The sequence below is a fragment of the Chiloscyllium punctatum genome, chromosome 25 (assembly GCF_047496795.1).
Source record: "Chiloscyllium punctatum isolate Juve2018m chromosome 25, sChiPun1.3, whole genome shotgun sequence".
In the NCBI taxonomy this organism is placed as follows: Eukaryota; Metazoa; Chordata; class Chondrichthyes; order Orectolobiformes; family Hemiscylliidae; genus Chiloscyllium; species Chiloscyllium punctatum.
Window position 1 is genome coordinate 66474361 of NC_092763.1, and position 17834 is coordinate 66492194.

Here is a 17834-nt window from a genome sequence, read left to right on the forward strand (position 1 = left end):
TTATATTCACTATCTAACATCTAGAATGAGGCCAAAGATCTCTCTTCTCCTGGAATTTCAATAATGAGCGTGGTCCTAGCATGGATATTTGTGCTTTCTTTTATCAGGTGAGCCAGGTGCTTGTGCATGCAATGGAGTGATAACTGGGAATGGAATTCAAGGACCCCCTGGCCCACCTGGTGAACCAGGAAAGCCGGGTTTCAATAGTGGCAAAGGCCAGTGTGGAGACCCAGGACCCCCAGGACCTCCGGGGCAAACAGGCCCTCCAGTAAGTAACACTATCCTTTCACAGCTGTCAGGATTACTCCGTCAGGATTATTCAAGATGCTTGACACCATCCAGGACAAAGTCACCTGCATGATTGGCATCACATCCGCAAGATCCACTCCCTCCACCACCAACGTGCAGAAGCAGCAGTGTGTACTATTTACAAGATGCACTGCAGAAATTCACCAAACTCACAAGCACTTCCATCTAGAAGGACAAGGGCAGCAAATACATGGGATCATCACCACCTGCAAGTTCCCCTCCAAGCCACTCAGCATCCTAACTTGGAAATAAATCGCCATTCCTTCACTGTTGTTGGGTCAGAATTCTGGAATTCCCTCCCTCAGGGTGGGTCTACATACAGCACAGCGACAGCAGCAGTTCAAGGTGGCATTTCTCAAGGAAGTAAACGTTGTCTCAGTCAGCCATACAACGAGTGAACAAAACCAAAAGTTGTGCTTGCTGACATTGAGGAGCATGTGCAGTATGCTGTAGGGAGACAGTAGCAGATACACCGGTGAGTGTATTTTGTTGAAGTATTTCAGTATTGTGCTGATTTTCCAACATATGTGACTTTACTGGAGTCAGGAACAGGAATTGGGGATGTGGGGTTGGGGTTTGGCTCAGAACCTGGGCAGATACCAGGAGAACGTGGGAGGGGGTGGGGCGGATATCAGCAACTAGGATGGTGTGGGAATGGGTGAAGATTGGGATCTTGAGGGAGGAGGAGGAGTAATTGGAGTGGTGGGGTGGGGAGCTAGGTGGAGGGAAAAGCGATTGGGACCCTGGGGAGAACCGGAGGAGTGAGGTAATGCCGGAGGGGCGAATGTGTTTGAGGGCTGGGGTGGACATAAAAGCACCTTTAATGTCTCTGCCCCACCCAGACCAGTGTGATATCACCCCCAACTACCAGCCTGATTCCACTCCCTGATCCCAGTCCTGTCTTCTCCCACTCCCTGTCCCCTCATTCCAATGTTGAGTTTGATTTACCCGGAGGAGGTCCTCTCTGCCACTGACCCCATTTCAATGTTCTGCACATACACAGAGCACACTTTGTGCATGGTCAGGAACATTGAGGGTCTGGAATAGTGCACATGCACATTTCGAAGTGAGCACACAAACACAGTTACACAGCAGTCTCAGTGTCAGCAACACTGCCTAAAATAAAAGTATGGAACATGAACAAGCCGTGACTGAACCTTATGAATTTAAACTGGGTTCTGCCCCAGTAAAGAAACCATGACAACTAATTATGGTACTGGGGTTGGCTGACTGTGAAAGTGGGTAATAAGACAGAAAGATGCAAAAATCAAAGATTACAGGTGGTATCTCCAGTGAAATGTTTACATTACCATTTGAAGCATAGCAAGTGTATAGGAATATTTTTTACTTCATTCATAGAAAATAGAACATTATAGCTCAGTACAGGCCCTTCGGCCCTCATGTTGCACCGACCTGCGAAACCAATCTGAAGCCCATCTAACTTATACTATTCCATTCTCGGCCAAATGCCTACCAATGACCATTTAAATGCCCTTAAAGTTGGCGAGTCTACTACTGTAGCAGGCAGAGCGTTCCATGCCCCTGCTATTCTCTGAGTAAAGAAACTATCGCTGATATCTGTCCTATATCTATCATCCCTCAAATTTAAAGCTATGTTCCTTCGTGCTAGTCATCACCATCCAAGGAAAAAGGCTCTCCCTGTCCAACCTATCTAACCCTCTGATTATCTTATAAGTCTCTATTAAGTCACCTCTCAACCTTCTTCTCTCTAATGAAAACAGCCTCAAGACCCTCAGCCTTCCCTCCATACCAGGCGACATCCTAGTAAATCTCCTCTGAACCCTTTCCAAAGCTTCCACATCTTTCCTATAATGCGGTGACCAGAACTGTACGCAATACTCCAAATGTGGCTGCACCAGAGTTTTGTACAGCTGCAGCATGATCTCATGGTTCCGAAACTCAATCCCTCTATCAATAAAAGCGAACACACTGTATGCCTTCTTAACAACCCTATCAACCTGGGTGGCAACTTTCAGCGATGTATGTACTGAGATCTCTCTGCTCATCGACATTACCAAGAATCTTACCATTAGCCCAGAACTCTGCATTCCAGTTACTCCTTCCATTCATGACAATGAGGGCTTCTCTATCTCGGCCAGCATTCTTGCCCAGAGAGCAGTTAAGAGTGAACCACATTGCTGTGAGTCTGGAGTCACATATAAACCAGACTGGGTATGGCAGTTTCCTTCCCTAAAGGACATTAGTGAACCAGGTAGGTTTTCCTAACAATGAACAATGGACTCATGGTTTTCATTAGACACTTAATTCCAGATTTTTATTGAATTCAAATTCCACCATCTACTGCGGTGGGATTTGAACTCCGGTCCCAAGAACATTATCTGGTGTCTCTAGCTTAAAGTCTAGCAATAATACCATTAAACTACCACCTCCCCTCCCCTGAATATTCAGGATTATGAGGCTAGGCTTCCAATTAATTTGAATTCTATAATCAGTGAAGGGAACTTGAGCAGTGGTGCAACATTGACTCACATTTTATCTTTCTTACATATGATTTGATAAGCTCTAATCATTTAAAATCAGAAATACTGATGCATTTTCTATATTATGTTTTCCTCTCCACAATACTTCCCACAAAGAAAGAACTAATGTAAATGCCGATCTGAGGAGGTGGAATGCAGTTCGCTTGTAAGGCACTTGTGGAGTTTTTGACTGTACTTTCTTGTATTGACTCATGGGATGTGGGCATCTTTGGCTGGGCCAGCATTTATTGCCCATCCCTAGTTGTCCTTGAGAAAGTGCTGATGAATTATCATCTCGAACTGCTGCAGTCCTTACATTCTGGGTAGACCGCAATACTATTAGAATGGCAAATTCCAGGATTTTGACCTAACAATGCTGAAGGAACAATGAAACATTTCCAAATCAGGTTGGTGAGTGGCTTGGAGTGGAACTTGCAGGTGCTGGTGTTTGAAACTATTTGCTGCCCTTGTCCTTCTAGATGGAAGTGATTGTGGGTTTAGAAGGTGCTGTCTCAAGATCTTTGGTGAATTTCTGCAGTGTATCTTGGGGTTCTTGATGGTATATACTGCTGCTACTGAGCAGTGTTGAACACTGTTCTCAGTTTTCTTCAGAAACAAATTAACAAACACAACCAATCAATGAGCATAAAACTCTCTTCTTTGCCTTTAAGATTCCAGAGTTATGATTGATAAAACTGCAAAGTCAAATTAAATCATGAGATTTTCACTTCTCGACAGTTTCTATGAATTGGGAGAAATAATATCATACGGTTAATAGAACAGGTGATTGATAGGAGGTCAGTTGATGTATCCCTTTAAATTAAATGCTAGCCATAAATACAGGCAAGTAGATAGAATGCCGGAAGTGAGGAAGGGCGCTGTTACTTCTCTTTGAGTTAGACTGTTATCAGTGTAAAGCACAGTATTTTTATATAAGCATGTGGAAACTCACCAGTCAATTAGAGTACACCAAGAGTTAGATTCTCACTGTGCGTTAAGTGTAGATATGTCAACTCAATCCTTATAAATTGCGTTTGATTTACGAAAGAAGCTTCTCCCTTGATGAGATCAAAATACAGACACTTGAAACATGGTGTTGTGTTATATGGATTGACTGCCTGGAGATGGAGAATGCTGACTTTCCTTTTAATTTCTAGGGCGTTCCAGGTGTGCCAGGAGGATTAGGTCCAAAAGGACAGAAGGGAGACTCATCAGGTATATCAGCAAAAGGTATGAATTATACTTGACCATCGCTACACGTAATCCCATTTGAACCTGAGACACAGATGGTTCAGATATCCATTATAACCAATATTGACTTGGTGTTTATTTCTAAACGATGGCGAAAAGAGTTTCTGCGGCAGGTTTTTTCATTCTTGTGTTTAGACATGATGTGGGATATAATACACTGTGGAAGACCAGAGCAGCCTCCTTCATGCCTGAATGCTTCTCCCACCAGTCCAGCTTACTCAATACAGACCAGCAGTCTGTTTGTCTCTGTCAGGTGAAAGTGAGGACTGCAGATGCCGGAGATCAGAGTCAAGATTAGAGTGGTGCTGGAAAAGTACAGCAGGTCAGGCAGCATCTGAGGAGCAGGAAGATCGACGTTTTGGGCAAAAACCCTTCATCAGAAATGAGGCAGGGAGCCTCCAGGGTGGAGTGATAAATGGGAGGGGAGTGGGACATGCGAGAAGGTAGCTAAGAGTGCAATAGGTGGATGGAGGTGGGGATGAAGGTGATTAGTTCAGAGAGGAGGGTAGAACGGATAGGAAGATTGGCAAGTAGGACAGGTCATGAGGATGGTGCTGAGCTGGCAGGTTGGAACTGAGGTAAGGTGGGGGGGAGGGGAAATGAGGAAACTGGTGAAGTCCAGATTGATGCCCTGGGGTTGAAGTATTCTGAGGTGGAAGATGAGGCGTTCTTCCTCCAGGCTTCGGGTGGTGAGGGAGTAGCGGTGGAGAAAGCCCAGGACCTGCTTGTCCTCGGCAGAGTGGGAGGTGGAGTTGAAATGATCGGCCACAGGGCGGTGGGATGGATTGGTGCGGGTGTCCTGGGGATGTTCCCTAAAAGGCTCTGCGAGAAGGTGTCCAGTCTCCCCAATGTAAAGGAGACCGCATCTGGAGCAACGGATACAATGTTCCTCATTTTGCAATGTCTTTACTCATTAAACCAGTAGGGAACTCTGTCACTTCACAGAATTGGACAGTACTAGGCAAAATATAAAGGACTTCTCCAACAATTGCATTTTTCAAAGCTGTTTCACATGGTTGCCCCACATCATGCCCCACAGAAGATGGGTATGGCTATCCGTGACTTTAGAAAAACAGGAAGGTGCTGCAAAGAGTGACAGAAAAGTCACAATCATGGCACCTCACTCACTAGACTAGAGTTTTCTCTTGCATATAGCACCATTTGAAGAAGTATAGAGAGATCTTCCAGTGTCCTACCAATAGTCTTTTATTAATCACCATCATATGAACCGTGATGACGTAACTTGCCTTTTAGTAGCGGCAACCAAATTTCGAAGTCTATCACAGAATATGATGAATTTTGAGATGCTTCTCAGAGACAGCATTAAGCACTTCATAATTTAAGGTATTTTTCCTTCCCTGTGCCAAGACTGTCTTCCAGAGAATACAATATGCTTCCAATCTGATCAGGCAACAATTCTTCAATAAGTGTGCAACGGCTGTTTCCAACACTGGAGAGCACACATTTCTCAATTCAGCTATTGGGTAATCCTTCAAATGAATAACATTCTCCAGTGCCTCCCCTTCTGTTGGAGATTGTGACACATTCTGAAAGATCACTGCATAGGCACAGGCACCACTCTGGTATCTCAACCAAGGGGCCAGTCTTCATTCCTGAGCACCTGAGTAACAGTAGACTGATCAACCATGGGGATTCAGAAGTTTCACAGAAAAGCAGGGAGAAGTAATTGCTCTGCTTTTGTAAACCCAAACACGTGCATTGGCCAGCAGGAATCGCAGCACCACAATGAATGAAGAAGACTACTTGACCTAAGTTGAGCTTAAAGTCCCAAATATATCTAAGATCTGTTCCACTGAAACATCAGTGCACCTTCTGAATTACTTCAGAGTTTTTGTTACCACAATGCTGCCTGTTAATCATTTCTTTTTGTGTGAAGAAAAATATTCATTCTATCAGTCCTAACATTATCTTTTCTACTTGCAGCCTGTTTATCCTTCTGTGTAGCTTTAGAGCAGTTTTAGAGCTTGATTCTGAGATCTATTCAGTTTGCATCATTCAGGAGATAAAGTGGGGATGTACCTTGTCACTCAGCTTAGTATCACACACCAGCCAGTCCATTTATCACAGGATCTCACTGTTCAGATATCTGAACATTGAACTCATCAATTCAGTATTGAAGTTCAAACATACTTCTTACAGCTGTTGAATTGGGGGGGTCAGTAAGTCTGGCAGCATCTGTGCAGAGAGAAATAGAGTTAATTTTTCATGAGCGATGTGACTGTTCTTCTTCACTGATGTAGAAGTTACAATCTGAATGGTCGGTTAAGAACATTGAAGTGAAACCAGGAATGCAGCGGTTACTCCAAATGCCTGAACAGTAGCAGAATGTGTACAGATAGACCGACAATGTTAGGTAGTGACGCAAAGCTTCAGAGTTAGCCTGTGCCTGCATTGCTGATATCACCATGTTCCATGTGCAATGATATAGCACCAGACCATGCACAGACTGCACCACCTTCATCTCATAGTAATTACTTTTTACAAGAGACAGCCAAAGTTCAGTCAGGAAACAATTGAATCCACCTGATTATTTCGGATCAGCCAAATACTCTAATAGCATGAGTACTACTGCATTACTGGGAGGATTACATACTCACAGGTTGCAGCAAAAATGAGACCCTCGTCCTTGACGAACAACTTCAAACGCAGCAGCAGCATGCCGCTGAGTCGCTGAGTAGACGTCACATAGCAACACTGTGTTCCCGGACATGCACACTCATTGCTGCGATTGGCATTCACAAACCAAAAAAGGAAGTGCTAGAAATATTCAGCAGGTCATGTACTTCACGGCAGAGGTAAACAGAGTCTAGTGACTGTTCATAAGAATAAGACAATTTAAGAGAAATGGAAATTTTTAGCCAATTAATAGTCATAGAGATGAACAGCACGGAACAGACCCTTCGGTCCAACCCGTCCAAGCCGACCAGATATTCCACCCCGATGTAGTCCCACCTGCCAGCACCTGGCCCACATCCCTCCACACCCTTCCTATTCATACACCCATCCAGATACCTTTTAGATGTTGCAATTGTACCAGTCTCCACCACTTCCTCTGGCAGCTCATTCCACACACGTACTACCCTCTGAATGATAAAGTTCCTCCTGAAGTCCCTTTTATATCTTTCCCCTCTCACCCTAAACATGTGCCCTCTAGTTCTGGATTCCCCCACCCAGGGAAAATACCTTGTCTATTTATCCTATCCATTCCCCTCGTGATTTTATAAACCTCTATAAGGTACCCCTCAGCCTCTGATGCTCCAGGGAAAACAGCCCCAGCCTATTCAACCTCTCCCTATAGCTCAAATCCTCCAACCCTGGCAACATCTTTATAAACCTTTTCTGAAAGCTTTCAAATTTCACAACATCCTTCCAATAGGAAGGAGAACCAGAATTGCATGCAAGGTTCCAACAGTGGCCTAACCAATGTCCTGTACAGCCGCAACATGACCTCCCGACTCCTGTACTCAATACTCTGACCAATAAAGGAAAGCATACCAAACACCTTCTTCACTATCCTATCAATCTGCGACTCCACTTTCAAGGAGCTATGAACCTGCACTCCAAGATATCGTTGTTCTGCAACACTCCCTAGGACCTTACCATAAGTCTTGCTAAGATTCACTTTCCCAAAATGCAGCACCTCGCACTTATCTAAATTAAACTCCATCTGCCACTCCTCAGCCCATTGGCCCATCTTATCAAGATCCCATTGTAATCTGAGGTAACCTTCTTCACTGTCCACTGCACCTCCAATTCTCTGAAATGGAGTGAAGAGGCAAAGGAAGGGTAGATATAGGGCAGGAGTGATTAAATGACGAGAGAGATGATGGCATAAGGTAAAAGATTCCACAAAGAAAGAGCCAATTCTGAGACAAAGTTCATTTACCTGAAAGCCTGTTTCTTTACATATGGATGCTGCTTGACTTGCTCAGTGTTTCAGTTATTTTCTCATTGGATGTCAGATTTCTAATGTTGCCACGCTCCTCTGAAATCCTTTAGATTATGATTCCATCAGAGGCTTTTCCTCATTTAATGTGATCAGGCGAATGTTTCTGCTGAGGGTTGAACCATGGACATTTCAAACAAACATATTAAACATTTGTACATGGCAACATAATTAATTGGACGCTAAAAGAAAAATAATTCTGTTTTGAAGGGCAAAAAGGAGATCCCGGTAATCCAGGCCCAAGGGGACCTTCAGGCACTCCAGGGAAACCAGGAAATGATGGCTTCCCAGGTTTACCAGGACCTCCAGGTGAACCTGTAAGTATTATAAGAGTTTGATGTTGCTTGTCACACTAATGTTTTATTGCTGATGATGGAAATTGTTTGAACATTCTTAAGAATTGTTGACCCATTTATACCTTTTAATACCCGATGAAGGGCTTATGCCCAAAAGGTCGATTCTCCTGCTCCTCGGATGCTGCCTGACCTGCTGTGCTTTTCCAGCACCACACTCTCAACTCTGATCTCCAGCATCTGCAGTGCTCACTTTCTCCATACCCATTAATGCACAGCTTTCTGGAAAAACAGTTATATTTACAATTCTGTTCCAGTCAGGTCACTTCTTCACTGCTTTGCTCGCCTTCCTGATGCAAAAGATTGAAGCAAAGTTATTGATGGATTGCTTCACAAATCCTCAGCAAATTAATGGGAATGTGTGATAGTCACTGAACACTGCTCTTGTCAAAGAGATTTGTTTGGTTTTGTGAAGGTCCAAATATTTTGTTGATACAGTATGCTACAATGTTCTCTTCTACACTGTGGCACAACCTGCCTTTGTTGAAGGCTGATGTCATTAAGACACAATGGAATATTGGGAGAAACCACCCTTGCAACTCCAGCGAACAACCATTTCGTTTACATTATGATGCAATTGCACAGATCCATTGAGGTCTGGTGGCACAGTGGGTAGCGCACCTGCCTCTGAGCCAGAAGTTCTGGATTCAAGTTCCACACCAGTTGTCCAAAGAAAGTGTGTTCCTAACCAGGCCACACATACAGCTTCATTGTCAATCTGTAAATCTTCTTAACATACACCGATGGCAGGGACTAAGAACATGAGAGATTCTTGGTCTTCCATATGGTGCTCAGGAAGTGAGCACCTCTAACATTGCTATCAATTGCTATAATGACTACAACATGCATGTAAAAGTTCAAGTTGCTACAGATTATTTGATACACCATAAGGCTAGGAGCAGAAGTAAACCATTCAGCCCATCCAGTCTGTTCTGTCATTCACTGAAATCATGACTGATCTGATAATTCTCAACTCTACTTCCCTGCCTTTTCCCCCATAACCCTTGATTCCCCTCCTGATTAAAAATCCTTCTGTCTGAAAAACAACCTCTGCATGACTTTCTCGCAACAAAATCCACAGATTTACTCTGAGACAAAAAAAATCGCTTCTCATCTCTGACATAATTGGGCGACTCCTTACTCTGAGATTATCCCTTCTGATAAAGGACTGTCCACAAGGGGAACCAACCAGCGTTCCTGCTCATTTATTTCTTTTTCGCATGGAATTCCGAGCTTCATTCCTTGCTGCGACTTCCTAAATCGGATGTGAATGCTGTGAATTGGCCACATTAGTGGCCATGCATGGGCCCTCAGAGGACATGCAGCCATGCAACTTAGAGGGAATGTAGGAAACAACCTTATGGTATCTACTCTGTCAAGTCCCTTAAGAATCTTAGGTTTCAATACGGTCAGCTCTCATTCTTCTCGACTCCAATTAATACAGGCCCAATGAGAGCAGTGTCAGGGGCTCAACTATCTTCAGCTACTTCATCAATGAACTTCCCTTCAATGTAAGAAATAGGGATATTTGTTAATGATTGTACAATGTTCAATATCATCAGTGAATCCCCAGATTCTGAAACAGTCCATGTTCACATACAGGAAGAGCTGGATATCATTTAGTATTGGGATGAAGTCATAAATTGCATTCAGGACCCACAAGTGCCAAACAATGACTATCTTCAACAAGAGAAAAGCAGTTAGTGTTTCAAACTAACCTCTTGACATTTGATTGCACTACCATCACTAAGTTCTATTTATCAACATCCTTGGTGTTAACACTGACCAGAAATTGAATTGGACCAACCAGTTACAAGAGCAGGTCGGAGGCTACAAACCCTGCAGTGAGTAACTCCCCTCTTGACTCTCCAAAGTCTGTCCACCATCTACAAGTCTCAAGTCAGGAGTGTGATGGAATGCTCTTCACTTGCCTGGTTAAGTCTGAGTCCCATATTCAGCACTCAGGAAGCTCAACATCATCCAAGACAAGGTCGCCTGCTTAATGGATATCCCATACACCATCTTAAATGTTCACTCCCTCTACAAACAGCTCTCAGTGACAGCAGAGTGTTCTATGTGGATAATGTGCTTCAGTAACTCACCAATGCTCCTTCAATGGCACTTTTCAAACTGCAACCTCTACCACCTAGACAATCAAGGGCAGTAGATGCTGAAGAAGAACAAGAACCAAGAACCTTCTGGTTCCACTGCACGTCACTCTCCATCCTGACTTGAAACTGTATCACCACTCCTGAATTTGCTGCTGGGTGAAAATCCTGGAACTCTTTCCTAACAGGATGTGCAGTAGTTCAAGAAAACAGAAAGCTCACAACATGCACAAGGGTAATGAGGAATGTGCAATAAATTCTGCCGTGGCTAGCAATGCTGACATCTCATAAACTAATAAAAGAGAAAATATCATTTTTTTAAGCAGCCATTTTTCACTCATAAGGTATAAAGTTATTTTATCCTGTGGATGTATTGAAGACTAAATTATATCTTTTCCAACCTGATTTCTGTGCACCTGGTTTTTAAATGCAAGTTCAACATGTCCTTCTCTTCCCTACTCCAGAGGGATGACAGTCAGTCATATTATTCCAGTCTTTATTGTAACTGAGACCAGTTAGATCAACTCGGTGTTGTGTTCAAACCTAGAAGCATCCTAGTTTGTATACTCCAGCTCCCTACTGGACTATAGGAAGCAACACTTGTTTTTCAAGAATTCCTGCCCACAGATGCATTGAATAGTATTTCATTGGCGAACCTTTTGAGGGTGATCATTCCATTAATCTTAAAAAAGCTTTTGAGGACTTATGACATAAACTACACTGAGTATGATTGTGAATGGCAGATATGGTTTTTCTATTATACTCAATGATTGTGTTCACATTACTCAGGGTGACAGTGGAATAGGCATTCATGGTGCTAAAGGTCTTCCAGGCAGGCGTGGTCCAAAGGGTCCCCCAGGTGAGATGGGTACACCAGGCGTTGGATTCCCAGGCCCTCCAGGTTTCCAGGGTCCTCCAGGTGATCCAGGAATTGATGGTATACCAGGACCACCAGGATTACCAGGGGCACCAGGTATAGAACATAATATAACCTGATATCCATTTGTTTGTAGTCTGACTGAGAAAGTTTGATTCAGTTGTTGGTATGTGCAACTCTATGTACTATGGCTTGTCATCAATGAAATGGACAAGCAGCTTTAAAATGTTGCAGTGATTTGTTTGATAACACTGTGGTTGTTAACATATATTAAACCATAAAGTAATAAGTTACATGGTTAACAACAACATATGTGAATGTCATGTTAACCTGTGTTGGCGTGTGCATCAATATAAGTTGTATCTGCGGTCTGTGAAGTAGTACTTGTGCAATAGTTATAATTTAGCATTTTAATGAGTCTTGTTGTTCTCATTACAATGTACAACATCCATGAAGTACAATGGAAATTGAGTATATTCCAGTTTAAATCTTTTGCAATCCACGTGGAATCCAACATAATTCAGCTGTCTTGGCTTTAGGTGGCAATTGCAGTCAGACTTCAGCTTTTCTGGGAGCGTAGCCAGCCATTATTTAAGCTTGGATAAAATGTTCGAGTGGAGGCAAGATCTGCACCTCAGACCAGCCCCATGACTGGCAAGTGGCATTTAGAACCCAGAAATAATGCAGGGACTCAAAAGGATGGAGTCACTAACATTTCCAATGTTTACCAGTGACGCCTACCACAAGTGTAGCTGGAGTCCCAACAGACTACCCTGAAGAAGTTTGGGTCCACTGCACTTTTTCCTATAGATTAATATGGTATTAAATGGTCTTTCCAGCAAATAACGGCTCATTTGGCCCATACTTGTGTTTATGCTTCTCACAAGCTACCTCATATTCTCCTTCACCTAATACCTCTATGTTTCTTCTCATTTATTTTTCCTCTTTTTTTTGTGCTTAATCATTATTCCTTCAATGCATCAATGTCATTCACTTCAGTTATTCCATGCACTGCTGTCTTCTACATTCCAATCATTGTTAGAATAAGAAGATTACTCCTGAATTCCCTCATGAATTTAGGAGTGGCACCTTGCCTCTAGTCTGGTCTCACCCAGAAGTAGAAATATGTTATTAATGACTACTTCATTTAACCTTTTCATAAACATAAATATGTCTATCAGCTCACTGTACAGTCTTTTGAGCCCCAATCTGCTCACTCATTCTTGTAGGATATAACTTTACAGCTTTAGCACCATTCTCATGTAGTTTCTTTGTACATTTCCAAATATTTCAATAGGAACACCTCTCATACTTCTAAGCTCCACTGGGTATAAGCCTGACCTCCTCAACCTTTTCACATAAATCAACTCATTCATTCCATTAATCAACCAATGAGTTTTCTCTGAACTGTTTCTGTTTCTCCATAAAGAAAGACACCAACATTGTACATATCACAGTCGCCCCGTTGTACCCACAGGGGGATATGTACCATGACCTACCACAGATACCCGAAACCATTGATAGGAGTGAACCCTATTCATTTAAACGGGGGTTTTACCATCCCGGCAACCTCCTGGTCCCTGGTTTCAGAAAGTTCCCTTTAATATGGTCAGCCTGCGGTGAACTGTGGGTAACTGAAACTGTGGTAACTGGACCAACTGATTCAGGGGTCTTCCTGTACACCGGGTGTGATCTCATCAATACCATATATAGTTAGAGAATGACTTGCTTCTTTTACACTCTGTCCCTCTTGCAATAAAGAGCCACATTCCATTTGCCTCCTTAATTATTTGTCATACTTGCATGCAAAAGCTTGTGTGATTCCAGGCATCCATTAACCTCTGTAACTCTGCAGACTGTCTCAATTTACATAATATTCTGCTTCCCTATTTTCCCTGCCAATGCGGACAACCTTACATTTTCCTCGATAATAATCCATTTGACAAAGTTTTGCTAAGTAAACTAACCTGTCTATATCCTTTTGAAGACTCTTATGTATTCTTCTCACAACTTCTTTTTCAATCTTTCTTTGTACCATTCACAAATTTGGCTGCAATACAGTTGGCGCTATCACCTAATCACTAACAGAGAATGGAAAGCTGAGGCCCTGGCATCGATTTCTTAATTCCAGTTTGCAGTCCACTGATTCCAGTTTGCCACTTCAGAATGAACTGCTTATCCTTTCTCTCTCAGTTTTGCATTAGTTTGCCAATCCTCTGTCTGCGCTAATATATCTTCCATGCCATAATACATTATCCTATCTGGTTTTCTTTGTATGTCACCTTACTGATTCCTTTTTGTCAAATCCAAATGGAGTATATCTACTGGTTCCATTTTAGCTACCCTGCTTGTTGCAGCCTTGAAGAACTCTGATACATTTGTCAAACGCAACTTGACGTTCACGTGTTCCACTTGATGCTTCCTGATTGTATTTTGATTTTTTAAAGGCTTTGCCGTTATTTCCCTAAACACTTATTTTTCTTCGCGGAATTTTCCCAACAGCAGATGTTAGGCATCTCCCTCTTTTCTGAAATTGGAATGTCCCATTTGTTGTTCGTTTGACTTTGGAAGCCTTTTCAATTATGAAAGCATGGAAAGGAAGTCCATTTCTGTCCCCATCCAATATCCAACTGTGCATGCACGCCACCCAGAAGAGATCACTGAAGAGTTAATAGGAAAGTGATCCTGCCTGATATTGCTCACTGTCAGTTGCAGCACCTGAATGCAACACTGGTTCTGATCAGCTAATGAAGACCAGACATGCCAGAATCTTCCCTGAACTATGTGAGTCAGAGATGGGTGGACTTGATTTAAATTCCAGGTGTGATTCATTTTGACCAGCATGAGATTTAAATGGAACGCACATCAATTTCCATGTTTGCTATGAATCTGATGCAGTTTGGTTTGAAGAATATTAAGCGAATTGTGACAAGGATTGGTTAAAAAAAGCCCACTAAGGTGAACGAGTTACCTGTTCATTCCTGTCAGAAGAGAGAAATCAATCACATTTCCACTGCTGTTCGTGCCCCTCTTGACTGATTTCACGTCCTTTGCATGGACACTACAGGTGACTGTTGCTGCGGGGAAACCGCTGGGGAAGGCGACCTTCATACAGAGGGAGGTGAGAGGCCACAATCCTCACAACAAAGGTTACCATGGCAATGATGGCAGGAGCTCCCAAACCCTTACATCATTGCCTAAAGACTTCAGTAACCATAATTTGCATGTTACTGTGCACTGCAGTAGTAACTCATGTTAATTGGAAATTAATTGCACCGACACTATTTCACTGTCTTCTTTCATGCATGCTATTAGTGCACACTGTTATACAGACTATTAAATCACTATGTTCTATCTGGGTAAATAGATGAAAGCGTTAATCTATTAATTAACTTTAGTTGTAATATTACTAGCCTGTCATGAAATAGGTGATTTTCTCTTAAGTGTAAAATGCAAATAAAGTTGACCAATGTCCTTGCTAGACCAAATAAAAACCAGAAGAACCACAGATGCTAGAAATCAGAAACAAAAACAGAAATTGCTAGAAAAGCTCGGCAGGTCTGGCAGCATCTGTGGATAGAAATCAGAGTTAACGTTTCAGGTCAAATGATACGTCCTCAGCTTGCTCAACCCTTGATAGACCAGTTCGGTTTTGCAAACAATAATCCTGCCCTTTCAGTCTCCTGTTGTCCAATTCTGAAGATGCTGAATTTAGGTTGGGGTATCTTGTACTACCTTTAGAGTAAGATTAGATTCCTTACAGTGTGGAAACAGGCCCTTCAGCCCAACAAGTCCATACCGGCCCTTTGAAGAGTAACCCACTTCCCTCTGACGAGTGCACCTAACATTCTGGGTAATTTAGCATGGCAAATGCACCTGACCTGCACATCTTTGGACTGTGGGAGGAAACCCACACAGACACAGTGAGAATGTACAAACTCCACACAGACAGTCTCCCAAGGCTGGAATCAAACCCGGGTCCCTGGCGCTGTGAGGCTGCAGTGCTAACCACTGAGCCACTATGCAGCCCAAGGGGTAATGTTATTGGAACCTCCTATTGCTGTATCACTCCTATATGAGCATAGACCTCGGGAGTGCTTCATCCCCTGGTTGTCATGTGCCTCAGGGGCCAATGTTGCAATCTTTTCAGGTCTAGTCGAAATTTCTTTGCAATTGCTGCATTGAGTTAGCTGCTGGAATTGGCTGATCCCAATATTAAGATTTAGGATTAGATTTTCCCATGAGCTTTGAGACTTTAATGCCTGGATGAGATGGTTTTCCGAGTGTTGTCAATCCTAAACTGATTAGTTACATATGAAATTAGACATGAATGTTTGACTCGATGCTGGGCTTAGTGATACATTGCATAATGTGTCCACCAGTGTTTGAGCAGTCTTTCTGTATAGGTGCGCTAGGTGTGTAAATAGATAATACCCTCCATCTGTGTATCTTAATAACTTCATTAACGCACTGTTGACACCAAGCCACATTTACTAGAAATGGCTTGCTGTGCAATTCTCCCTGAAATAGCTACCACATGTGGTGGCTTCATCGCTCACTATCCTATTGGATGTAAGCTGTAAATGCAGTTGGCTGAATCACAGAGTCGGCAACTCGAGTCCTGGCAACCCCCACAGTGAAAGGTAGCTTGTGGGTAATAGGAAAACTTCAATGGTCTCCGAGGCACAGGCTTAAGGTTACAACTCTGTGGGGTGAAGCAATTCCCTCTCCCTTCTGGAGGAGAGGAAACCCCAAACAACTCTTTTGTGCTCCCCTCTACTCGGGATATGGAGCCTCCATCTTTGATAGCACATTCAACCTACTCCCATCACTATATCCAAGGCAAAATGCCAATGAGGCTGCAAGACCAGATCTCTCTGGGTCATAATCATCTTTCTTGTCTGCCCATCATTCTGGTGCAAGTAAATGACCTAAATCCTGCCTGCCCATGGAAAACCTGCCCAGCAGCAAGACTGCAGTGGAGGTCCATCCTGACATTTACCCCTACCTCCTATTCCCCCAGCCCCATCCCCACACCTGGTATTAGTGGATGGGATAAATTCAGACCTTAAGTTTAAACCACCACTGAAAGAGCGTGGGGAGTGCAGACTCCTTGAAACTGTACGACTTGAGTTTGAAAACGGACAAACCAGTGGATCAGAACACTCACTTGCAAATAGAAGGCAAGTTGTTAAGAGCTTAGCCTGTGTTTGGAATGGCATTGGCTTGTGACAGAGCAGCAGTCTGTCCTCACTTGAGTACTTTACAACATGGCTTACAATATTACAGTGAGCAGTTGATGATTTGTCTCTCTGTTCCATCCCGTCCCCGTTTGTGATTTGTGAAGGCAGTTGTACTGCTGAATGCAGTCACAGTGAGTTGATCTTACTGTACAGCTGAGGTCTGAACACTCCGCTTAAAGCAGGGCCCTTTTTATTCGGCATGCAGAATATTGCACCTTTGGGTAGATTTATCCATCACTGGTGTGTCACTAATCCGTGGCAAGTCACTTCTTTAACCACCAAATAGATGAATGCAGATGACCTCTGTTGTTCACTGCACACAAGTAATCTTGGAATTACTCCTTCTGAAGTTCGTACATTGAAGGAGACAATAAACAGCGAAATAATTATTTTTCAATAACCAACAGTGAGGTTATCTGTATCTATAACTCTTTCTGACAATGTTCCATTATAAGTTCCTATGTCAACATTGATAATGAAATTTGCTGATGTGAATTTGTCACATTGTAATTACATATTCCCGCACATGCAAATGCAACCCAAGGGGCTGGACCATGTAAATACAGAATGACAAGGGATAGTTCCTATTCCAAATATAAACATCGAAAATATGAACACAATGACAGAATATACGGCATCAAAATTGAGGTTTACTACATTTCCAAGTCCAGGGCAAATTGTTCCCCATACCCTAACCTTATCTTAAACTCTAATCGTGCTTTACCGAAATCTAAATGGAAAACTTTCTACATTTTTTGTTCTGTCTTGTTCATAGCTTTTCATTAAGGATACAAATTAGTACACTAGTCACCCAGATTTGTCTTGGTATGTTTCACTCATTCATTCTGCACAGTGTCACTGTGATATCTCTTTCTGTAGTAAATGCAAATACTGTGTGCAAATGGTATTCACAGTCATGAAATAGCCATGAGCACAGATTTGCTTCATTATGGAAGATGACTTAGATTATGTTAATGGACTGGCAATGTGTCAGTGTGAGTTTATGTATGCATGGGTCTGCATGCATATGTGTATTTGTATGTCTTTGTGTTTATGTGTATATCTGTGTATATTTTGTGCATTTGTGTGTGAGCTCTGAAACTATATTGAAAGGTAATGTTTCTGAACTCCTTATTCAATGTGATTTTGCAGGAATCACTCTGCCCTGTGTGATCCCAGGCAATGCAGGTTTGAGGGGTAGACCTGGAGTAACAGGACGCCCAGG

General features: G+C 42.7%; 1 protein-coding gene across 3 annotated transcripts in view; it reads left to right on the plus strand.

Annotated features, from left to right (window-relative positions):
* col4a6 (collagen, type IV, alpha 6) overlaps window positions 1–17834 on the plus strand; it is a 418171-nt gene that overhangs the window by 306369 nt on the left and 93968 nt on the right. For 2 of the 3 annotated variants that reach the window (XM_072595456.1, XM_072595455.1), the window contains exons 21-26: window positions 108–268; window positions 3968–4040; window positions 8239–8345; window positions 11279–11462; window positions 14434–14487; window positions 17762–17833. In XM_072595456.1, the coding sequence (XP_072451557.1) occupies window positions 108–268; window positions 3968–4040; window positions 8239–8345; window positions 11279–11462; window positions 14434–14487; window positions 17762–17833 (651 nt within the window). The remainder of the gene's footprint in view (window positions 1–107; window positions 269–3967; window positions 4041–8238; window positions 8346–11278; window positions 11463–14433; window positions 14488–17761; window position 17834) is intronic. The other variant, XM_072595457.1, reaches the window with a different exon arrangement.